The following is a 22,476-nucleotide window of genomic DNA, read 5'->3' as shown; positions in this document are numbered from 1 at the left end:
AGTCCATTTTGGAGCCAGGATTCACAAAAGATAAGTGCCTGCCTGGTGGGACGCAGGACCACCCTCTTTACATTGACTCTGAGGTGGTAGCAAGCCCTGGTTTCTCTCACCAGCTGCCCTTTCATGTTCTTTTCCTCCATTCCCAAATCAGCTGGAAGTACAGGAGGCAGTGGGAATCAGTGGTGCCAGGCACACCACAGCCACCTCCTTCCCGAGGGTTTTGGTATCTGCCTCCTGTCTCCCTCTAAAGGCGTCGTTGGCCTTGAGGTGGGATGGAGAGGTTGGGGTGACTCAGATCCCATAGACTTTCATTTTGATTCCCTAGATCCAGGTCTATCAAAGCCAACCAGCAGGGCCTGGCCTCTCTGAGCCTTCCAGGCCTTACCTGGGCAAAGGAGCAGCTCTCACATCTTGGCTGTGTAGGCCAGTGTGGTTGTCCATGGCATGCCATTGGGCACACTCTAGATGTGGCCTTGATTACTTGAGACCAAGTGTGTAGCAACTGGCCTTTCTATGGGAACACTGTCCTCTTTAGTAATACCCAGATATAGTATCAGGAAGGCACATGTCCTCCCAACCAGAGCAGTCTCATCTACCCCCACACCTGCCTGCTGTAAGACCCCGTGATGGCATGGCTTTTTCCCTACCAAGCGCAGGGGTAGAGAGAATGCCTCTCTAGTAGTGGTCTTCTTCACATGCATCCCCACTTTGGCTTTACTCCGAAATTATTGTCCCCATTTTGCAGATGAGTCCACTGAGACTGGGGCTCTGGGTAAACAAACTGTAAAAACCCTACCCTCTGTGGGTGTGACTGTACCCCTGCCCCCAGGACATGCACCTGTCTGGCTGCAGTTTGCTGTCACTCCTGCAGGGTGGGTAAGCAGGCTAGGATTTTAAGGCTTTGCCTCCAGCAAGTTAGTGGCAAAGCTGGGCCCCAGGCTGATGGGTCAGGTATCACATTGTGCCTGGCAGTTGACAGCCCCTGCTAAAACTGCCTCTTGTCTTGGCAGGAAAAGGAGAAGGCCCAGTTGGCAGCAGAAGCTCTAAAGCAGGCGAATCGTGTTTCTGGAAGCCGGGAGCAAAGGCCTGCCAGGGAGAGGCTCTTGGAGTGGCCCGACCGGGAACTGGATCGGGTCAACAGCTTCCTGAGCAGCCGTCTGCAGGAGATCAAAAACACTGTCAAAGACTCCATCCGTGCCAGCTTCAGTGTGTGTGAGCTCAGCATGGACAGCAATGGCTTCTCTAAGGAGGGGGCTGCTGAACCCGAGCCTCAGAGTCTACCCCCATCAAACCTCAGTGGCTCCTCAGAGCAGCAGCCTGACATCAACCTTGACCTGTCCCCTTTGACTTTGGGCTCCCCTCAGAACCACACGTTACAAGCTCCAGGCGAGCCAGCCCCACCATGGGCAGAAATGAGAGGCCCCCACCCACCATGGACAGAGGTGAGGGGGCCCCCTCCCGGTATCGCTCCCGAGAACGGGCTCGTGAGGAGACTCAACACCGTGCCCAACCTGTCCCGGGTGATCTGGGTCAAGACACCCAAGCCGGGCTACCCCAGCTCCGAGGAGCCAAGCTCAAAGGAAGTTCCCAGTTGCAAGCAGGAGCTGCCTGAGCCTGTGTCCTCAGGTGGGAAGCCGCGGAAGGGCAAGAGGCAGGGCAGTCAGGCCAAGAAGAGCGAGGCAAGCCCAGCCCCCCGGCCCCCAGCCAGCCTAGAGGTTCCCAGTGCCAAGGGCCAGGTTGCTGGCCCCAAGCAGCCAGGCAAGGTCCTAGAGCCTCCCAAAGTAGGCAGCTGTTCCGAGGCTGGAGAGGGGAGCCGGGGGAGCCGGCCAGGACCAGGTTGGGCTGGCAGCCCCAAAACTGAGAAGGAGAAGGGCAGCTCCTGGCGAAACTGGCCAGGCGAGGCCAAGGCACGGCCTCAGGAGCAGGAGTCTGTGCAGCCCCCAGGCCCAGCAAGGCCACAGAGCTTGCCCCAGGGCAAGGGCCGCAGCCGCCGGAGCCGCAACAAGCAGGAGAAGCCAGCCTCCTCCTTGGGTGAGTGCACCAGGAACCGAGCGGCTGACCCCTACCCCAGCCAGGCCACGGGGTGGAGGGGCAGCCTTTGTGTGTAGGCAGTGCTGCCCCCAGAGCATAACCCCAGAGGCCTGGCCATGGGCACTGAGCCCTCCTGGCTGTGTCTTCCTAGACGATGTGTTCCTGCCCAAGGACATGGACGGGGTGGAGATGGATGAGACTGACCGAGAGGTGGAGTACTTTAAGAGGTAGGTGTGGGCTGCCTGCTCTCCCACTTGTGGAGGACTCCAGGTCCTGCCCACACTCAAGCCCCGTGTTGTGTCTCAAGCCTCAAAAAGGCCTGCTCCCTTGGCCCTGACCCCTTGGGGAGGCTCACCGCCCCCCACCCCAGGCCCTCTCCCACCAGCCTGCCTGCTGAAAATCCACGGAGCAACTGGGCAGGATGGCGCATCTAGGAATGTGCAAGGGAGACAGGAGGAGGCATGTCAGGCCCCCAGAACCAGGACTTTTTCCAGCTATGTTCACTTTGTATCTTCACTTGCACATTCTCTGCTTTGCCTGGGCTGAGGTCAGTGAAGCAGTCTGGACCAGGAGTCTAGATGGCCATGAACATGCAGCCTACTGATACATGGCATAGGGTTGGGGAGGATAGAAGGGGTGGGGGCTGGCCAGGAGGCCTTCCCAGGAGAGGTGGTAACCAAGTTGAAACCTGAAGAGTAAGAATGAGTTGGCCAGACAAGATGAAAAGGTATTCATGCCAAGGGGGGCAGTGAGTACAGAAGATTAGGGTGAAAGAAACACAGCATACAGTCACCCTCCATATCTGCAATCAAAAATATTCAGGAAAAAAAAATAGCAATACATTACTAAATAATGCAAAATTTTTAAAATTAGTATTTTTGGCCAGGCACAGTGGCTTACGCTTCTTACTCTAGCACTTTGGGAGGCCGAGGCGGGCAGATCACCTGAGGTCAGGAGTTCAAGCCTGGCCAACTTGGTGAAACCCTGTCTTTACTGAAAATACAAAAATTAGGCAGGCATGGTGGCACGTGCCTGTAATCCCAGCTACTCAGGAGGCTGAGGCAGGAGAATCGCTGGAACCTGGGAGGCAGAGGCTGCAGCGAGCTGAGATTGGGCCACAGAGCAAGACTCTGTCTCAAAAAAATATGTATTTTTACAGGCGTTGGCTCATGCCTGTAATCTCAGCACTTTGGGAGGCCAAGGGGGGCGGATCACTTGAGGTACTTGAGGTCAGGAGTTTGAGACCAGCCTGGCCAAAATGGTGAAACCCTGTCTCTAATAAAAATCCAAAAATTAGCCAGGCATGGTGGCGGTGCCTGTAATCCCAGCTACTTGGGAAGCTGAGGCAAGAGAATCGCTTGAACCTGGGAGTCAGAGGTTGCAGTGAGCCAAGATTGTTCCATTGCACTTCAGCCTGGGTAACAGAGTAAGACTCTGTCTCAAAAATAAATAAAAATAAAAATATAACTACATAGCATTTACATTGTATTAGGTATTTTAAGTAATCTAGAGATGATTTAAAGTATATGGGAAGGCCAGGCACAGTGGCTCCTGCCTGTAATCCCAGCACTTTTGAAGGCCAAGGTGGGAGGATCGCTTGACCTCAGAAGTTCAAGACCAGCCTGGGCAATATAGTGAGACCCCATCTCTTATTAAAAAATAATAATAATAATAATAAAAGTATATGGGAAGAGCCATGCAGGTTATATGCAAGTACTACACCATTTTTTATATAAGGGACTTGTGCATCTGCAGATTTTGACATCTGGGTAACTAATCCCCAGCAGATTCAGAGGGACGACTGTACTTAAGGGAATGATGGAAGCCAGCCCAGCAGAGCTAGAGAGTCAAATACCAGATGAGGAAGGAAGTAGAATCCCAAGGCAGTTTCACTGTCTTCATACGTTGTCCCCTGGACCCAGTCCAGAAGCCACCAAGCCAGCAAAGCTCCTATGCCTGCTAAACACTAACACCTGAGAGCCAAAGAGGTTGTGTAGAGAACCTGGTTTCTTAGTGATGGGGACATGGTACCTTAGGAGTCCAGTGAGGAAGAGAAGGAAGCTCTGATTGTGCTTCTCCTGTGTCCCCCAAACCCAACAGGTTCTGTTTGGATTCTGCAAAGCAGACTCGTCAGAAAGTTGCTGTGAACTGGACCAACTTCAGCCTCAAGAAAACCACTCCCAGCACAGCTCAGTGAGGTACAGAGATCCCAAGAGTTACATCCACTGCCTCTCCCTGTGCTTGGCCACGCTCTATACCCCCGCCAGACCATTCTGTGCTCTGGGGCATAGGGAGTTGGGCTTTGGGCGTGGGAGCCCTGGCCTCTGTCTGCACCTCCACAGCAATGGCACAGTTGGCTACAGCCTCCAAAGATCTAGGCCCCATCTCCTCCTACAGCCACTCACCTGTAGGCCTCTGTTCTCCTATTACTCCTCCCTGGGCCCTCCTGCCCATGCTCCTGAAGGTCCCCTTCCTGGACTGGCATCTCCTAGGCCATCACCAGCAGGGTCTTACCAGCTGCTTTCAAAAGTGCCCAGATAGCCATCAGACCCATGGGGGCTGTCCTCACCCCTGATGTTATCAGTCCTTGTGTCAAGTCCCACTTCCTGCCCTGGGCTCCTCAGTGTAGGCTACCAAGGTGCTTCCTAGCTGAAGCAGTGTAAGAAGGGGCCAGCCCTGAGTGAACATCACGGGGGTGCAGATGGGCTGGGCCGAAGGCTTGTAGGTCATTTAGGCATGGAGGAGTTGATGGCAGCTCCCCAAAGCAGAACAAGTTCCATGAGGATATTGGTAGCCACACTGCCTCCTATAAGAAGAGACCTGGGTGCCAAATGGCTTTGGAATCCTCTCCCAGCCACCCACACAGGTCCTTTTGTCTGAAACAATGATGTACCAGATGATGATCTGGACTGGGAACAGAAAACTGGAGAAGGCACTGGGCCTGGAACCCTACTGATGAAGAGAAGGGCAGCTAGCAGGCAGGCCTTAGGCTGGGCTGGGGGCTGAGTGGCTCTGCAGTTTCATATCTCAATCCTCAGCTGCATCCCTGGGGTCAGGCCTTTTCTGGCTGGCAACCACATAGCTGTCCTGGAGACTATAGAAGGCTGGGGCAGGCAGACTGAGCTCACAAACAACTCGCTTCTCCTATGATGGCCCCACCTGTCTTTCTCCTCTTTCCAGTGCCAGGCCAGCTCCTCTCTGGGCCTAAGCAGCAAACTTCCTGGACCCTCAGCTCCCCAAGGGCAGCTCAGAAAGCCTGCAGCCAGGACAGCCCTCAGAGCTAGGGCTCCCTATGACCCTTGTGCTGCCCCAGAGTCCAGGGTCTTTATGCTCACTTTAGTTCTCCTCTGCTCGGAGGGGGCTGGGCTCAGTCAGCCCCCTTTGCCAAATTGAGATGCCCACAAGCCCCAGAAGCATCTTCCAGATCCAGGGTGCCATCCCGCCTCTCTTCTCCACCTCCATGGCAATCAGGAGTAGCAGGAACCCCAGGCACTTCCCCTGTTATCCCTACTGAGAGAAAAGAGATCGCGTCTCCTCCTACAAGCCCAGTTCTGTCATCCAAGAAATCAAACGCAATTGTCTCCTTCCACTCCCTCCTCTTGACCCTTTTTCACCTGGTCTGGCCTCTTTTCCAAGATAGCAGATGCCCCTCTCCCCACCCCCTAGAAAGTGCTCTCCTTTGACCTTCTTCACCCTCCCCCGGGCTGTGTACCTGGAGTCAGAGGCAGGAGCACAGCTGCATAGCTGGCCTCCTGGCCCCTGCTGATGGACAGCAAGTGCCAAAGGCTGGATCTACTCAAGGATTGTCCCACACCTTGTCAGGATCCCAGGACTGGGGCTTTGTCTCCCAACCCATTAACCTGCCTCCTCTGCTACAGGTGATTCAGGGAATCTGTTCAACATTTTCAGCCCAGGGAACAAAAATAGCCAGCTGTTCCTGCTACCAGAGACCCATGGGTACCCAAATGGCATGGGGAGGCTGGAGCATGGGCCGTCGCTTACTGTGATTCTACTCTTTTTTTCTTTCTCAGGCCCTGCCCAGGCTGAGCTTCTTCAGGGTGTCCTGAGGCCCCGACTGCCAGCTGAAGGCCTACAATTTTTCCGTGTGCCCCACCTACCCGCCCAAGACCTTCTCTGCTCCCCACCATCCTGGACCAACCAAAAGCTGAACGGATGCCACACTGTGCTGGGGCCCCTTGACCTCAGCAGAGCCGCTTCCTGGTGCTACGCAGCCTCCACACTCAGAGCCCGTGGACTGGGCTGGCCTAAGGGCCGGGGCTGATGGTACTGCTAGCCCAACACTGCTCTCTTTGTGTTCAGTTTTTTTGTTTTTGTTTTTATTTTATTTTTTTCCAATTCTTTACTTTTGATACTGTGAAGATCTTTCATGCCGAAAGATAAAGCAACATTTGGACACAGAGTTGGCATGTTGGTGATTTGCGGGTCTGGGCGGGGAGGGAGTCGAGGGTGTGCTCAGAAGCATGGGCTCTCCCTTAGTCACTAACCCTACCATGTGCCATGCATCAGCAGTTTGGTACTGCTGTCCCATTTTACAGGTGAGGAAACTGAAGCTAATAGGAAAGTGACTGAGCTGAAATCAGTCTAGCCGATTAGGCTCGAGCACAGGCTGGTATGACTCTGGCATCTATGCCCAAATTTTCTCCTGTTGGGAGGTCTCTGGTATGTGAGCCTAGGGCAGTCCCTTCCCCACTCTTTCTTGTTTCCCTCTTTGCATGATGGGTGAGTTGGAGGGGTTGAAGTTGGTCTCGGTGCATCTGGATGTCAGAAGAGGTCTAGGAAAGACCCTGAGGATCTGTAGCCTGGGCCATCAAGGCCCCTCACACTGACTTCACACAGTCAGGGGAAGTTGGGGGTAAGTTGAGCTTTTTTTATAAATTAGATCTGATTAGGCTGGGCGTGGTGGCTCAAGCCTGTAATCCCAGCACTTTTGGAGGCCGAGACGGGTGGATCACAAGGTCAGGAGATCGAGACCATCCTGGCTAACACGGTGAAACCCCGTCTCTACCAAAAAATACAAAAAACTAGCCAGGCGAGGTGGCGGGCGCCTGTAGTCCCAGCTACTCGGGAGGCTGAGGCAGGAGAATGGCATGAACCCGGGAGGTGGAGCTTGCAGTGAGCTGAGATCCGGCCACTACAGTCCAGCCTGGGTGACAGAGCAAGACTCTATCTCAAAAAAAAAAAAATAAATAAATAAATAAATAAGTAAATTAGATCTGATTTTCCAGTGGGGGTGGGACATGTAGCTGAGGACTTGAGAGTTAAGAGGATAATGAACTCTTATGTAAAGTCAAGCAAACTACCTCATCCCCCGAAATGCATCTGGTTTGTAAATTTGGATTTTAATATAATGATTTTGCCCAAAATGCCCCTCACACACTTGTGTCCAAACTCCATGCCCCAAAATTTAGTTTCTGCTCCTAAAACCAACTCAAATTTATGTGGGGAGCTAACAGGGTCACTAAGAGTCATGTATTTGGGTGTTGTGAGCAGGACCAGAAACCATGTATCCTCCTCCATCCCTCCCAGGTTGAGACCTACCAAGGGACTGGCAGTAAGCACCAGCTTCTTTATTTTTTTTTTACAGAGATGGGGGGTGTTGCTATGTTGTCCAAGCTGGCCTCGAATTCCTGGCTTCAAGTGATCCTCCTGCCTTGGCCTCCCAGAGAGCTGGGATTACAGGAACGAGCCACTGTGCCCAGCCTAAGCTTTCTTTACTAAATAAAAGAACAGCAGTGCCCACAGACTCACAATTCCTGGTCCCTGGTCTTTCCCAATCCCCAAGGGAAATGTGGACGCTGTGAAATCCCTGTGAAACCTTTCTCTGTAAATTTATTGGCTGTGTTCCCCTCTCCCATGGGCTCTTGTACTACACTCCTGCCCTGCAGTTGAATTGGCAACACTACCTAAAATTCTGCTTCATTCAAAATTTGCAGGTCTGATCAAGCAGCCCATCCTTCGTGCCTGGGCCCCTGACTCCAGTACTTGTTCCAGCCATGCTGGACGACCTTCCTCTCCAGTAAGGTCTCACAACCGCAGGTCTCCCAACTTTCACATATTTTCCTCCTCCTTTAATTTTCCCCGTTTTTCATGAATTCCTGTGTATCCTTCACATCTCAGCTAAGAGGCTATTGTACTATGAAAACTATGACACTTCCAAAAGCGGTACCTTGTCTTAGGTTTTTTGTTTGTTTGTTTTGAGATGGAGTCTCGCTCTGTCGCCCAGGCTGGAGTGCGGTGGCACCATCTCAGCTCACTGCAAGCTCCCCCTCCCGGGTTCACACCATTCTCCTGCCTCAGCCTCCCGAGTAGCTGGGACCACTGGCGCCCGCCACCACGCCCGGCTAATTTTTTTATTTTTAGTAGAGACGGGGTTTCACCGTGTTAGCCAGGATGGTCTCGATCTCCTAACCTCGTGATCCGCCCGCCTCGGCCTCCCAAAGTGTTGGGATTACAGGCGTGAGCCACCGCGCCCGGCCCCCAGAATCTTTAACTTCAAGACCAGTTATCTGTCTATATTTCTAGTGTCAACTAATCCATAAGCTCCTCGCACACCAGGTATGTGTCTTGATTATCATCTGCTTGAGCGCAGTACCAATGCCCAGCACACACTTTTGAAGGAAAGAAAGCACAGAGCTGACCAAGTCATTCCTCCTTAGAAGTCTCTAATATTAAAGTTGAAACCACTTACTCTGAGAGTCACAGCAGGTATGCTCTGGTCGCAATCTCCTTTTCTGGCCTTAGCTCCGGCTTCCCCATCCCACCCTAGCCGCAATGCTGTTGCCTGGTGAATCTGTGTACTTGCACATCGCCAGACCTGTATTCCTGCAGCGCCCTGGCCCAGGACGCCTCTCCTCTCCCAGCCTGAGATTCCCACGCTTCCCTGGAAGCGCCCCCCAGGGAGCTCTGTTAGGGCATTTACAGTAATAACCGTTTACATTTATACAGGGCCTCCCAGTTCAAAACCACTGCCATCCGTTTCTGATGCGTCCCCCACCACTGAACATAGGTGTCACACAGGCGCAGTCAGGGCGGCAGGGTGCGTGGAGCGGTTTATCCCGCAACCCCGGCGGCCCTGGCAGGGATGGAAGCGCAGGCGGCCCACGCGGACTCGGCCCAGCGCTCCCGGCCCTAGAGGACGCACTGTCCGCCGGTAGGGGCGTGCCCAAGACGCCATGCTCAGGGAGAGGTTGGGGACCCGGCGGCCCGCCCCGACTCGGATCAGCGGTCTCCGCTGCGTGCGTCTTCCTCTTCCGGTGGGCCTGGGTTGAGCCTTTTGGCGCATGCTCCAAGTCCTCCGGTGTCCCACAATGCCTTGCGGCCAGTTTCGCCCTCGGTCCTGGCAACTGTCGCGTAACCACCCAGGAAAGCGTCGACGCTTCGCCGTGCGAGAGCAGCTCCCGAGCAAATTTGTCCCTCTGCGCGATCCGGAACTCCGAGGTCGTTGCTAGGCGCCGACGTTCGCTTCTTCACATCGGATTGGGTCCCACGCAAAGATGAGGCGGGGTTTCGCCGTGGCGCGCATGCGTGCAGCAAAGAATGGAGGAGTCGGAACCCGAACGGAAGGTAGGAGAGAGGCGAGGCTCCTCGCGGGTGAGAGCGGGCGTGAAGTGGGGAGCAGGCCGTGCCTGACTTACGTATGCTTGCAGCGGGCTCGCACCGACGAGGTGCCTGCCGGAGGAAGCCGCTCCGAGGCGGAGGATGAGGACGACGAGGACTACGTGCCCTATGTGCCGTTACGGCAGCGCCGGCAGCTACTGGTGAGGGGCCCACGTCCGGGGAGGGATGGGGCCGTGACCGCCGGTCGTAGGGAGGGCAATCTGAGGAGTGAGCTTTAGTACACCGGGGCGCGGCCCCCAGACAAACGAGGGACCGACGGCCTGATCTGAGGGGTAGGGCGGTTCTGCGCCTCGGGCACAGGATCCTCGTCCCAAAGCCAGGATCCTGACGCTGGCCCTGTGGACCCCATTCCCATTCTATCTGTGGGTCCCGGGTGGAACCTCAGCTCCAGAAGCTGCTGCAGCGAAGACGCAAGGGAGCTGCGGAGGAAGAGCAGCAGGACAGCGGTAGTGAACCCCGGGGAGATGAGGACGACATCCCGCTAGGCCCTCAGTCCAACGTCAGCCTCCTGGATCAGCACCAGCACCTTAAAGAGAAGGCTGAAGGTGGGCTGGGCAGCACTGCCGGGGCGGGAAAGGAGAAGCCGAGCCTGGCGCACCGTGTTGGTATCTCTCTGACATCTTCCATTTCTTTTCTTAGCCCGCAAAGAGTCTGCCAAGGAGAAGCAGCTGAAGGAAGAAGAGAAGATCCTGGAGAGTGTGGCTGAGGGCCGAGGTATGGTTGTAGCCAGGATAGTGAGGAGGTAGACTGAGTCTCCTCCTCTCAGCCCCAGGCATGTTATATCTCAAGGGATCTGGCTTCTCAGAAGTAGGAGCCAGCCCTGAGCCATGTCTTTCTCCTCAGCATTGATGTCAGTGAAGGAGATGGCCAAGGGCATCACATATGATGACCCCATCAAAACCAGGTATGTCTGTACAGTCTGCAGTTGCCCTTGCTTAGGATGGTACATGCAGGGTTGCTCCCAGGCCAGCTGTTCCCAGAGCTCTCTTGATCCCTGTTACCCATCCACAGCTGGACTCCGCCCCGTTATGTCCTGAGCATGTCTGAAGAGCGACATGAGCGCGTGCGGAAGAAATACCACATCCTGGTGGAGGGAGACGGTATCCCACCACCCATCAAGAGCTTCAAGGAAATGAAGTTTCCTGCAGGTAGTCAGGGACCGGAGAGAGATACCACACTTTTATAATCAAATGCCTGTGAGGTTATGTCCGAGCCCACCCTGAGTTCAGCCACATCTGCATTGGATCCAGTCACTGGGGCTGGAGGGATTTGAGGAGAAGTTTCTTTAGGTTCCTTGTTGCCCCAGCTGTACATGTTCATTGTTCTCTGCTGTTACAAAGCTTCAGGAGGAAAGTGCCATTGGGCATAGGCACTGGGTACAAGTCCTGGCTGCACCTAGCCTGTGGGCCTTGGACAAGTCTCTTTTTTGTTTGTTTTTTTTTCCTCTCTCTCTCTCTCTCTTGCTCTGAGCCTCAGTTTCATCATCTGCAACTTATAGGGGTAGTGCCAGTTTTACAGGCTTTGGGGCTCTGAGAAAGTACCTGTGAGTCACAAGGACGATGTCTGTTGGTTTTCATAGCCATCCTGAGAGGCCTGAAGAAGAAAGGCATTCACCACCCAACACCCATTCAGATCCAGGGCATCCCCACCATGTGAGTGTGGACTGTGGACCTGGGGTCCTTGAGGAGGGCGGGAATGGGGAGGAGCAATGGCTAGGTGTCCTTCATCTTCTGTTGAAATTGGCTCTCGGGTCATCCTCTCCCAACAGTCTATCTGGCCGTGACATGATAGGCATTGCCTTCACGGGTTCAGGCAAGACGCTGGTGTTCACGTTGCCTGTCATCATGTTCTGCCTGGAACAAGAGAAGAGGTTACCCTTCTCCAAGCGCGAGGGGCCCTACGGACTCATCATATGCCCCTCGGTAAGACAGGCTGGCCCGGAGGGCAGGCCAGAGACTGGGGCTGCCATCTGGTACCAGCCTTTGTCCCTCTGCCTGCAGCGGGAGCTGGCCCGGCAGACCCATGGCATCCTGGAGTATTACTGCCGCCTGCTGCAGGAGGACAGCTCACCACTCCTGCGCTGCGCGCTCTGCATTGGGGGCATGTCCGTGAAGGAGCAGATGGAGACCATCCGACAGTGAGTGCTGGCGCTCCCTGCCCCCACCTCTGCCACCTGCGAGTCCGTGGAAAAGCTAAAGGACCCTTTACCTTAGCCACTCCACACATCTTCACAGAGGGCTGCTGTGAGTCCAACCCTCAAGGAGCTCCCAGTCTAATGGGGAGGTCAGTTGGGGGAGGACAGAGGGATGTGGCCCGGTGCTGTGGGAGCACAGCAGATGGAATGGCGCACCTTGCTGGGGACATCTGGGAGGTGGGAGCTCAGAGCAGGCTTTGCAGGGAAGGTGACGTTTGAATTTGGAAGAGGAGCAGTCCAGGCTGAAAACACAGAGGTGGACGGCCCAGGAATGTCAGGGTCATTCAGTGGTCAGTAAAGGAGGTTGAGGCACTGGGGTAGGGCTGGATCCCAGTGGCACTTGTGTCCTTTCCGTGCTGTGCAGTCCTCTGCAGATCGCCAGAGGCCCTGGACCAGGCCCTCTGTTTACAGATGGGCCAGACCCCATCCCAGAGGCCTTTCTCTATGGACTTCTGAGTCTTAGGGAGATGTGGGCACAGAAAAGATGAAGCCAGTGGACCAGGAAAGTGAGCCCCGAGTAAAGCCTCTGGAGCTTCAGGACAGCGCTTCTGGGTGAGAGGACTGACCCAGGAGAAGGGGGAAGGGCGTGCTAGGCTGATCGGTGGTAAAGATGGCTGCAGTGCCTTGGGAGAGAGTTGCGTGCTATACATAGGGCAGGTGGTGGGAACGATGAGAAGGGGACAAAGAAATAGGAAGGAGGACAGACAGCAGAACAGATGCAGGGTGTCTGTTTGCCTTAAGGTAGGTGTTAGGCCAGTGGCCCCAACCTCAGGGTCTCTGCTTGGTCCCCAGCGGTGTACACATGATGGTGGCCACCCCAGGGCGCCTCATGGATTTGCTGCAGAAGAAGATGGTCAGCCTAGACATCTGTCGCTACCTGGCCCTGGATGAGGCTGACCGCATGATCGACATGGGCTTCGAGGGCGACATCCGCACCATCTTCTCCTACTTCAAGGTGCCTGCCCCCGCCCAGCCAGGGCACCCCTACACCACCCCACCACTGCACACCACATCAAACTGTGGAGACCCCACGCCTCTGACCACACCACCCACTGCTCATACTTCGTGGGCTGTGTGTCAGTTGCTCAGCTTCCTCAGACCCCATGCCCCTCAGCCCAGCCCTGCATGCCCTTGGTCGCAACCCCCCCACTTCCTCAGGGCCAGCGACAGACCCTGCTCTTCAGTGCCACCATGCCGAAGAAGATTCAGAACTTTGCTAAGAGTGCCCTTGTAAAGCCTGTCACCATCAACGTGGGGCGCGCTGGGGCTGCCAGCCTGGATGTCATCCAGGTGGGCCGGCGCTCCTGATGGGCGGTCTCTCACCTGTGGGGGCTGGATCTGATAAGGCTCCCTGAAGCTGATTGGAGCCGGGGGTCTACCTTGTGGGAACTGGGGGTTTCGTTCAAAGCCCCTGACCCTTAACCAGGGAAATTTTTAGGACACCCAGCCCTTGGCAGCCAGAGGTTTCTGGTCACCTCATGGTCCAGATGACGGGCTGTGGCAGGGCTGTGGCGGGTAAACCTAACCTCAAGATCACCTTGTGGTGGCAGGAGGTAGAATATGTGAAGGAGGAGGCCAAGATGGTGTACCTGCTCGAGTGCCTGCAGAAGACGCCCCCACCTGTGAGTGCAGCCAGGCCAGGCTGGGGCCAGAGTCCCTAGGACCAGGCAGGGCTTTGGAGGGGACAGAGTGCCGGGGGAGGTGAAGTGGGTGCCCGGGCAGTTAGCCCCTGACTGGAGTTTGTCTTTCCGGACAGGTACTCATCTTTGCAGAGAAGAAGGCAGATGTGGACGCCATCCACGAGTACCTGCTGCTCAAGGGGGTTGAGGCCGTAGCCATCCATGGGGGCAAAGGTCAGGGTGGTGCACACACTGGCTTGGACCCTGCCGCAATAGCGGCGCTTGACCTCACGCCTTCCCCTAGTTGGGCGGCCTGCCACTCCCCTATCCCGTGGTGGCTCTAACAGTGTCTGCCTGACCCTCCCCAGACCAGGAGGAACGGACTAAGGCCATCGAGGCATTCCGGGAGGGCAAGAAGGATGTCCTAGTAGCCACAGACGTTGCCTCCAAGGGCCTGGACTTTCCTGCCATCCAGCACGTCATAAATTATGACATGCCGGAGGAGATTGAGAACTATGGTAGGGGCCTGGGGCCCAAGGGCATGGGCTAGGCTGGGGAAGGGCCAAGCCAGGCACCTGGCGTCCAGCAGTGGGCCAGAGTCTGTCCCTCTCTCTGCAGTACACCGGATTGGCCGCACCGGGCGCTCGGGAAACACAGGCATCGCCACTACCTTCATCAACAAAGCCTGTGGTGAGTCTGTCACCAGAGCCACCTTAGCTATTCCCCGGGTCCCCTGCCTATGGCCACCCAGGTTCTGGCCACAGGGCCCAGGATGGGCCCTGATGCTTCCCCACTCCTCCACCAGATGAGTCAGTGCTGATGGACCTGAAAGCGCTGCTGCTGGAAGCCAGGCAGAAGGTGCCGCCTGTGCTGCAGGTGCTGCACTGCGGGGACGAGTCCATGCTGGACATTGGAGGTGACTGCGGAGCGGGATCCCTGAGTCCCCAGCCGGCGGGTGGCAGGAGGGGGTGCTGGAATTCAGAAACACGAAACAGGGACCGAGGGTGCCTAACAGGGTGCCTGAGGTCCAGGGCATGGATCCTGGCCCTTGACTTGGCTGATCCCTGTCCCCATTCCCCCAGGAGAGCGCGGCTGTGCCTTCTGCGGGGGCCTGGGCCATCGGATCACCGACTGCCCCAAACTCGAGGCTATGCAGACCAAGCAGGTCAGCAACATCGGCCGCAAGGACTACCTGGCCCACAGTTCCATGGACTTCTGACCCGATGGTCTTCCCTCCTCTCCAAGGGGCCTCGGTCCCCAAGATTGCCGCCAGTCTACACACACAGCAGCCCCCTGGACAGAACCAGCATCTCAGCTCGGCTGGCCTGGGCTGGGCCAGACTGGTCCTGGTTGCCTGTTCCCTGTGCTCCTCAGAATTACTATTTTTGTTTCCTTTCACCCCAGCTGCCATTAAAGCACAAACCTCTATCCCAGCCCTGGCCCTGCCTCTGTGTTTCATCTCATCTGCCCCCTGGTTCCTGGGGCAGACATCACCTGTGGCCTCTGGAGCCCCTCTGAGGCAAGGCCCCAGCGTCTCCCGCTAGCACTGCCAACACCCGGCCTGCTGGTACTTGGGCATGGAAGGAGCCACCGAGCTGGTGCCCGCCTCTGGGGACTCAGCATCTCTCCATTGGGTTGTGTGAATTTATGACTCAAGGAGGGACCACACTGGCAGGCCAAGGAGAAGTGCTTGGATTCTCTGCTCTCCCTGGCCAGCTGCCACAGCTCTCGGGCTCACTCTTCTTGTCAGTGGTGTCATGTTTCAGGGGCTTCTCCTGAAGCCCCTTGGGGGGCTGCTGCTTGCCTGAGGCTCCCCACCCACTGCCTGCCTGCGCCAGCCACCTGTAGGAAGCCCTCTGCTCTGTTGACTGAGGAGGCAGCAGATGTCATAGAACTGCCGTTCAGGCCACAAGCTCCCCCTAAGCCTGCTCTGTGCCCAGCTCTGCTGAGCTGTGAGGATCTAGACGGGCCAGGGAGATGGCTACCTGGGAAGCTCTCAGGCGAGGGGAGAGAAGGACGCACACACAGAAACGTGGACGGCAGTCACAAGACCGCTGGCAGATGAAGCAGGATCTCGGCATCTGGCGAGAGGTAGGCAGGGAACGGCACAGGCGGCCACACTTCCTCTGAACCGGGCACTTTGTGTGTATGGCCACATGCTCATTCCAGTGGGACGGCGGTTGCTCAAGCCATATGTGTCACTTGGTGTGTGGCCTTGGGCAAGTTACTTAATTTTTCTAAGCACTCATTTCCTCACTGTTGAAATGGCGATGAGAATGCAAAGGACATGGTGTCTGAGGTGGCTGGAGCTCAGGGCTGCCTGGGCACAGTGGGCACAGAGCCGGGTGCTGGGAGGCCTTTAGGAAATATTTCCTGGCCAAGTGCACGCTCAAACGGCATTCCTTAGCCTGCTTCCATGTTCTCTCCCAGAGGTGACCCTGAATGACCTGAGACTGTTCCAGAATAAAGATACACACACACAGCCCCGCTACTGGTCTCCTGCTAGGCAAGCCAACAAAATGAGCCCCCAGCAGGAAGCAACGCTTTAAATGAACATGTGACCTCTCCGGGGCCCACTGGGACCTGCCACCCACACTCACGTGGTTGGGGCCATTCAGGGGTGTGGATCCCATGTGGACTGGATACCCAGCGTGAGCGTATACCGTGAGGGCCTTTGTGCTCTCAGGGAAGGCCTCCAAGAGGAAGAGGTGACCCACCACCCCAGGCGGCACAGTGGTGAGGAGGCCCCGGAGGGGCTGGTCTGGGGGAATGAGCCTGGGGGAGATGGAGGCCAGAACACACGGGCCCCGGAGTGTTGGGCTGAGGAGACAGGGCTGCAGCCCAGGAAAGGGAGAGACAGGGTGGTCTTGGGTTGTGGAGAGTGCTGCATGGGGCCCCAGTGGGGCTGTGTCCCCCAGGGGGATGCCAAGGCTGGCAACGTTCAGCGGCTCGTCGGGTGGAGAGGAGCAGGTGAACATGAGAGATTTCAGGGAGAAAGAGCAGCAAGATGGGGTGAGGCGCTCAAGCTGGGACGCCGAGTGGGAAAGCCAGGAGTTGGCTAGAGAAGGGTCCCGGCTGGAGGCACGGCCAGGGAGTGTCAGGCCAGGGTGCACAGCTGCCCAGGGCGGGTCGGGGGAAGGCGGGAACGCATGACGCAGGGAGCCAGCCTGCCACCAGACGCTCGTGCCCAGCTGAACCAGGTGCGGGCGCAGGCTGTTTGCCTTCAGGCGGCCAGGGACTCCCTCCAGGTAGGTGTGGGCACCTTGGGCAGCCAGAACCCCAGGAAGGAAATCCACGCTGCCCCAGCCCGAGCTGAAGACAGGTTCCCCTCCCCCCGCCTGCGGCTGCTCTGGACGGAGGGACGGGAAGTGGACAGAAGGGGAAGTGTGAGGAGTTCCTGTCCAGCCTGTCATCCGTCTCCCCAGGTCTCGAAGCGGCGGCCCTGCTCCCTGCCGTGACCATGGACCCTGTGGAGACCCCTATCAAGGATGGCATCCTCTACCAGCAGCATGTCAAGTTTGGCAAGGTGGGGACTCCTGGCTGCCAGGCAGCTGCCAAGGACCAACAGTGGGTGGAGAATGCAGCCTCTGCCCCTGCCTCGGACAGCCCAGGCAGACCTGGGAGACTTGGGAAGGGAGTCAGGGTGAAGGATCCCACCCCAGGTATGGGGAGTGGAACAGAGCACGGGTCTCGGCCAGAGATGGCAGGGGCTGAGCAGTCTCTGCCAGACCCTGCCTCTGGGAGAGACGGGGAATACAGGAGCGGGAGAGGGTCGAAGGCTCAAACCTCCCAGCAGGGAAGAGCTTCATGGCCTCTGACCCACTGCGGGCCCTAGGGAGGGTGAGGGGCTGAGCTGGAGTCCCAAGGGTGGAGCCCCTCCCTGCAGCGGCACTGTCCTGGGAGCAGTGAGGCAGGGGGGTCACCTCTCCTCGGCAGTGGCCCCACACCCCCGCAGCTCAGCTGCAGCTGCTGCCCAGGCAGATAAACCGTCGATTTCCTTTGCTCGAAGCTATTTGCATGTTTCCTTCCTTACCAGCGTGAGGCGGAGGCCTCCCTCCCACCCCAGCCCTTGGCCTGTGGCCCAAGTGCCCCTTTTTGGGGGCAAGAGGAGCCAACATAATGGCAGTGTCTGGTGGTCTGCCCAGCCACTGGAGGCTTTACAAACATGACCCGGTAGCAGCCCCAACTCGTGTTCTCGTGGCCTTTTGAGAGACGACACTGATGCTTGTGGAGGTCACAGTTCGGGAAGAGCGGGCTGGGATTTGAACCCAGGGCTGACCAGTCCCAAGCCCAGCCAAGGCCTCCTTCCTGGCGCCCTGAGAAACTAGGGAGCAGAGGCCCACTCCTGGCTGGGAGCGTTTGCCAAGCAGCTTGTGCTGAACTGAGTGGCACGGAGAATCTGCCACCCAAGAGTCTTCGCTCTCCCCCGCCTCTCCCGCAGAAGTGCTGGCGGAAGGTGTGGGCTCTGCTGTATGCAGGAGGCCCATCAGGCGTGGCACGGCTGGAGAGCTGGGAGGTCCGGGATGGTGGCCTGGGAGCAGCAGGTGACAGGTCGGCAGGGCCTGGCCGGCGAGGGGAGCGACGGGTCATCCGCCTGGCTGACTGTGTGTCGGTGCTGCCGGCCGACGGTGAGAGCTGCCCCCGGGACACCAGTGCCTTCCTGCTCACCACCACCGAGCGAAGCCACCTGCTGGCCGCGCAGCACCGCCAGGCCTGGATGGGCCCCATCTGCCAGCTGGCCTTCCCGGTGAGTGCGGCGGGCAGGGGGGTGGTTGGACTGGGGCACCTGCCCCCCGCTTGTCCACCTCCATGCTCACTCACATCCCGTCACCCAGCAAGCTCCACCGAGCACCTACAATCCTGGGAAAAGTAAATCTATAATGACTCTCAGAGGGCCACGCGTGCCGTGGAGAAAATGGACCACCAGGGGAGCAGAAGGAAGTGAGGGTGCGACGGGCAGGGTGGTCAGGGAAGGCCTCTCAGAGGAGGGCCCTGAATGACAGGAGCCCACTGGGCAAAGGTCTGAGGACAGGGGCAGCCTGGGGAGTTATGAACAGAGGCAGTCCCGTGGGCAGAGGCCCCAAGGTCGGACAGTGTGGGGTGTTTAAGGGCAGAAAGAAGGCGACATGGCTGGAAGGATAGGAGTGCAGGAGGAAGCCAAATCACGGAACTTAGGGGAGCAGCTGAAATGCCCCAGGCCATGTGTGTGGTTCTGTTCTGAGTGTGAGGCGAAGGCTTTGGAGGGTTGTAGCCAGACACGTTTGTAAAGCCCCACAAGGTCTGTGATGGGTCAAAAGGAAGTGAGCCTGGGGGTTCTTCAAAGAGGTAAACAGAGTTACCATGTGGCCCACAGGTCCACTCCTAGGTGTGTGCCCAAGAGAACTAGAACAGGTGTTCAAACAAAACATGTACATGTGAGGCGGCAGGATCGCGTGAGCCCTAGAGGTCGAGGCTGCAGTGAGCCGTAATCGTGCCACTTCACTCCAGCCCGGGAGACAGAGCAAGACCCTATCTCAAAAAAAACCCCATAGCAGCACTACTCACGGCCACCAGAAGGTGGAAACAGCCTACGTAGCCATCAGCTGACAAATGGATAAACAAAACGTGGTCTGTCCACAAGATGGAATACTACTCAGCCATAAAAATGAACAAACGGGCCAGGCGCAGTGGCTCACGCCTGTAATCCCCCACTTTGGTAGGAGGATTGCTTGAGCCTAGGAATTCAAGATCAGCCTGGGCAACATAGTGAGACCCTGTCTCTAAAAAAAAAAAAGAAAAGGAAAAAAGAAAAAGAAATGCACAGACTAGGTAACTCTGTTGGGATAGAAATCAGATGAGTCTTGCCAGGAGCTGGGGGAAGGGAGAAGTGGGGAGTGGCAGCTCACGGGTACAGGGTTTCCATGTGGGATGATGGAAAAGTTCTGGAACTAGACAGTGGCAACAGCTGCACAACCTTGTGAATATACTAAAAAGCACTGGTGGCCGGGCGTAGTGGCTCACGCCTGTAATCCCAGCACTTCGGGAGGCTGAGGTGGGCAGATCACCTGAGGTCAGGAGTTCGAGACCAGCCTCAACGTGGAGAAACCCCGTCTCTACTGAAAATACAAAATTAGCTGGGTGTGGTAGTACATGCCTGTAATCCCAGCTACTCGGGAGGCTGAGGCAGGAGAATCACTTGAACCTGGGAGGCGGAGGTTGCGGTGAGCCAAGATGGCGCCATTGCACCATTGCACTCCAGCCTGGGCAACGAGAACAAAAGTCCATCTCAAAAAAAAAAAAAAAAAGCACTGGTGATACACTTTAAGATGTAAAATGGACCAGGCGTGGTGGTTCACACCTGTAATCCCAGCATTTTGGGAGGCCGAGGCAGGTGGATTACTTGAGGTCAGGAGTTCGAGACCAGCCAGGCCAACATGGTGAAACCCCACCTCTACTAAAAAAAAAAATTACAAAAATTAGCCGGGCGTGGTAGCACACACCTGTAATCCCAGCTATTACTTCGGAGGCTGAGGCAGGAGAATTGCTTGAGTCTGGGAGGCAGAGGTTGCAGTGAGCTGAGATTGTGCCACCGCACTCCAGCCTGGCTGACAGAGCAAGACTGTGTCTCAAAAAACAAACAAAAAAAAATGTAAGATAGTTAAAACAGTAAATTTTATGTTCTCTGTATTTTATCATATTTAAAAAATAAAAAAACAAAAGGCAGTTGAGGTTAGGCATGGTGGCTCACGCTTGTAATCCCAGCACTTTGGAAAGCCGAAGCACGTGGATCACCTGAGGTCAGGAGTTCAAGACCAGCCTGCCCAATATGGCAAAACCCTGTCTCTACTAAAAATACAAAAAATTAGCCAGGCGTGGTGGTGGGCACCTGTAATCCCAGCCACTTGGGAGACTGAGGCACGAGAATCACTTAAACCCAGGAGGTGGAGGTTGCAGTGAGCTGAGATCTCGCCATTGCACTCAAGTATGGGTGACAGAGCAAGACTCCATCTCAAAAAAAAAAGGCAGTTGACAGGAGCAAGGAGCCCGGTGAGGAAGCTGTGGCATTTGACCCGGCCGTGTTGCTATGGGCCAGGGTGGTCCTAGTAGACGGGCTGAGTGGGAAAGAGCTAGAGGACAACTGAAGGCCTGGGTGTAGGGATGAGGCATAGGCAGAGATTGGGGGCACCTTGCAGGGTCGTAGCAGGTGGTTGCAGTGAAATGGAAGAAGACACCTGGGGTACTGCTCCCCGCCCAGCTCACACGTGTGTCCCAGCCGGAACACTCCTGTCCCTGTACTGCTCGAGGCTGTCAGAGACATGCAGAAGCCGGCCCAGCCAAGCCCAGGGGCTGCAGGGGACATCCCCTAGTGTCCCCAGTGATCTGCAGCTCTGACACCCTCAAGCACCGCACCTCCTTCCCAGCCCAGCACTCTCAGTGGGGAGCCAGGTGGGAGAACAGGCTCAGAAGGGACCCTGGCTTGTGGTGGAGTCCTGGGATACTGACCCCAAGGGAGGGGACAGGGCATGGGAGTGTGGTGCTCCCACCTTTGACTTGGACTCATTCCCCAGGGGACAGGGGAGGCCTCCTCAGGATCCACAGACGCCCAGTCTCCCAAGAGGGGTCTGGTCCCCATGGAGGAGAACTCCATCTACTCCTCCTGGCAGGAAGGTAAGTCGGAGGAGGTGCAAGGGCAGCCTCCACCCCCCACACCCAGGGCTGGCTCTTTGGGGGACTGACCGGGATGTCCTGGCCACCTGCCACAGTGGGCGAGTTTCCCGTGGTGGTGCAGAGGACCGAGGCCGCCACCCGCTGCCAGCTGAAGGGGCCGGCCCTGCTGGTGCTGGGCCCAGATGCCATCCAGCTGAGGGAGGCCAAGGTCACCCAGGTCCTCTACAGCTGGCCCTACCACTTCCTACGCAAGTTCGGCTCTGACAAGGTGAGGTGCAGGGCTGGGAAGGGTGGGGGGCCGACACCCTGGACCCTCCTGCTAATCCCCACCCGTGTCGCCTGTGCCCAGGGCGTGTTCTCCTTTGAAGCCGGCCGCCGCTGCGACTCGGGTGAGGGCCTCTTTGCCTTCCACACCCCCTGTGCCCCCGACCTGTGCAGGGCTGTGGCCGAGGCCATCACCCGCCAGCGGGAGCGACTGCCAGAGCTGGCCAGGGCCCAGCCCTGCCCCCTGCCACGGGCCACCTCTCTGCCCTCCCTGGACGCCCCCGGAGAGCTGCGGGAGATGCCACCAGGACCTGAGCCACCCACCTCCAGGAGGGTGCGCCTGGCTGAGCCCGGACCGCAGAGCCTGCCGCTACTGCTAGGCCTGGAGCCCAGCGATCCGGCATCCGGGCTCTACGCCTCAGTGTGCAAGCGTGCCAGTGGGCTCCCACGCACGGAGCACCTCTATGAGAACCTGTGTGTGCTGGAGGCCAGCCCCACACCGCACAGCGGGGAACCTGAGCGGCACGAGGGCCCTGGCGGCCACAGCCCCACAGCCAGTCCCATCTACCACAACGGCGAAGACTTGAGCTGGCCCAGCCCAGCCCACGACAGCAGTCTGGAAGCCCAGTACCGGCGGCTGCTGGAGCTGGATGAGGCAGAGGGCACAGGCCGCCCTGACCCTCAGGCAGGCTTCAAGGCCAAGCTGGTGAACCTGCTGAGTCGTGAGCGGAGGAAGGGCCCTGCCCCTTGTGACCGGCCCTGAACACCCAGCAGAGTGGTGGCCAGAGGGGAGAGGTGCTCCCCCTGGGACAGGAGGGTGGGATGGTGGGCACATAGTGGGCCCATGCGGACACACGCCTGTGTCTACCCTGGCCTGCAGGAATGAGGCAGGCCGCCTGTGGAGGACCTCCGCCCTGCCCTGCCCGCCACATAACGCGGTGTGCAGACTCGCAGATAATAAAGCTCAGAGCAGCGCCCAACAGGGGCACTCACGGCACACGCCCCTGCCCACGTTCATTGCGGCCAGCACCAGCGCCCTGTGCCGGTTCCAGGGGCACAGGTGACCTGGGCCTGACCTGCCAC

General features: G+C 57.2%; 3 protein-coding genes across 9 annotated transcripts in view; all 3 read left to right on the top strand.

Annotated features, from left to right (window-relative positions):
* Window positions 1-6,451, top strand: part of FAM193B (family with sequence similarity 193 member B) — a 35,205-nt gene extending 28,754 nt beyond the window's left edge. For both annotated transcript variants that reach the window (XM_025389159.1, XM_025389158.1), the window contains 4 exons: window positions 1,011-2,031; window positions 2,183-2,258; window positions 4,132-4,229; window positions 6,063-6,451. In XM_025389159.1, coding sequence (XP_025244944.1) covers window positions 1,011-2,031; window positions 2,183-2,258; window positions 4,132-4,228 — 1,194 coding nt within the window. In that variant the 3' untranslated portion in view covers window position 4,229; window positions 6,063-6,451. The remainder of the gene's footprint in view (window positions 1-1,010; window positions 2,032-2,182; window positions 2,259-4,131; window positions 4,230-6,062) is intronic.
* Window positions 6,452-9,208: 2,757 nt separating this feature from the next.
* Window positions 9,209-14,915, top strand: DDX41 (DEAD-box helicase 41). Of its 5 annotated transcripts, none has more exons than XM_025386987.1 (17): window positions 9,209-9,615; window positions 9,699-9,809; window positions 10,055-10,214; window positions 10,309-10,383; window positions 10,513-10,573; window positions 10,681-10,817; window positions 11,249-11,321; window positions 11,438-11,591; window positions 11,670-11,806; window positions 12,656-12,818; window positions 13,022-13,153; window positions 13,414-13,485; window positions 13,620-13,716; window positions 13,851-14,000; window positions 14,101-14,172; window positions 14,288-14,398; window positions 14,565-14,915. In XM_025386987.1, exons 1-17 carry the CDS (start codon window positions 9,589-9,591, stop codon window positions 14,699-14,701), a joined length of 1,869 nt encoding a protein of 622 aa, XP_025242772.1. In that variant the 5' UTR covers window positions 9,209-9,588; the 3' UTR covers window positions 14,702-14,915. The 5 variants fall into 5 exon arrangements, with proteins under 5 accessions (XP_025242772.1, XP_025242773.1, XP_025242771.1 ...); XM_025386988.1 differs by having other exon boundaries at window positions 9,986-10,214; XM_025386986.1 differs by having other exon boundaries at window positions 9,455-9,615; window positions 11,438-11,806.
* Window positions 14,916-16,116: 1,201 nt separating this feature from the next.
* On the top strand, window positions 16,117-22,390 carry DOK3 (docking protein 3). 2 transcript variants are annotated; one of them, XM_025386990.1, is made up of 6 exons: window positions 16,117-16,218; window positions 16,908-17,008; window positions 17,924-18,229; window positions 21,030-21,129; window positions 21,225-21,397; window positions 21,479-22,390. In XM_025386990.1, the coding sequence occupies exons 2-6, from the start codon at window positions 16,943-16,945 to the stop codon at window positions 22,154-22,156; spliced, it is 1,323 nt and encodes a 440-aa protein (XP_025242775.1). In that variant the 5' UTR covers window positions 16,117-16,218; window positions 16,908-16,942; the 3' UTR covers window positions 22,157-22,390. The 2 variants fall into 2 exon arrangements, with proteins under 2 accessions (XP_025242775.1, XP_025242774.1); XM_025386989.1 differs by lacking the exon at window positions 16,117-16,218 and adding an exon at window positions 16,632-16,682 and having other exon boundaries at window positions 16,805-17,008.
* The last annotated feature ends 86 nt before the right edge of the window (window positions 22,391-22,476 follow it).

The sequence above is a fragment of the Theropithecus gelada genome, chromosome 6, assembly GCF_003255815.1.
Source record: "Theropithecus gelada isolate Dixy chromosome 6, Tgel_1.0, whole genome shotgun sequence".
NCBI lineage: Eukaryota > Metazoa > Chordata > Mammalia > Primates > Cercopithecidae > Theropithecus > Theropithecus gelada.
Note: the sequence above shows the minus strand (reverse complement) of the source record. Positions and strands in the feature narration are given on the sequence as shown.

Coding starts and splice junctions, on each gene's coding strand:
- DDX41 (XM_025386984.1), top strand. CDS start 9,546: ATGAGGCGGGGTTTCGCCGTGGCGCGCATGCGTGCAGCAAAGAATGGA. Junction 9,810..10,054: donor GGCAGCGCCGGCAGCTACTG/GTGAGGGGCCCA, acceptor GTGGAACCTCAG/CTCCAGAAGCTGCTGCAGCG. Junction 14,173..14,287: donor CTTCATCAACAAAGCCTGTG/GTGAGTCTGTCA, acceptor CTCCTCCACCAG/ATGAGTCAGTGCTGATGGAC.
- DOK3 (XM_025386989.1), top strand. CDS start 16,632: ATGACGCAGGGAGCCAGCCTGCCACCAGACGCTCGTGCCCAGCTGAAC. Junction 17,009..17,923: donor AGCATGTCAAGTTTGGCAAG/GTGGGGACTCCT, acceptor CCTCTCCCGCAG/AAGTGCTGGCGGAAGGTGTG. Junction 21,130..21,224: donor CTACTCCTCCTGGCAGGAAG/GTAAGTCGGAGG, acceptor CACCTGCCACAG/TGGGCGAGTTTCCCGTGGTG.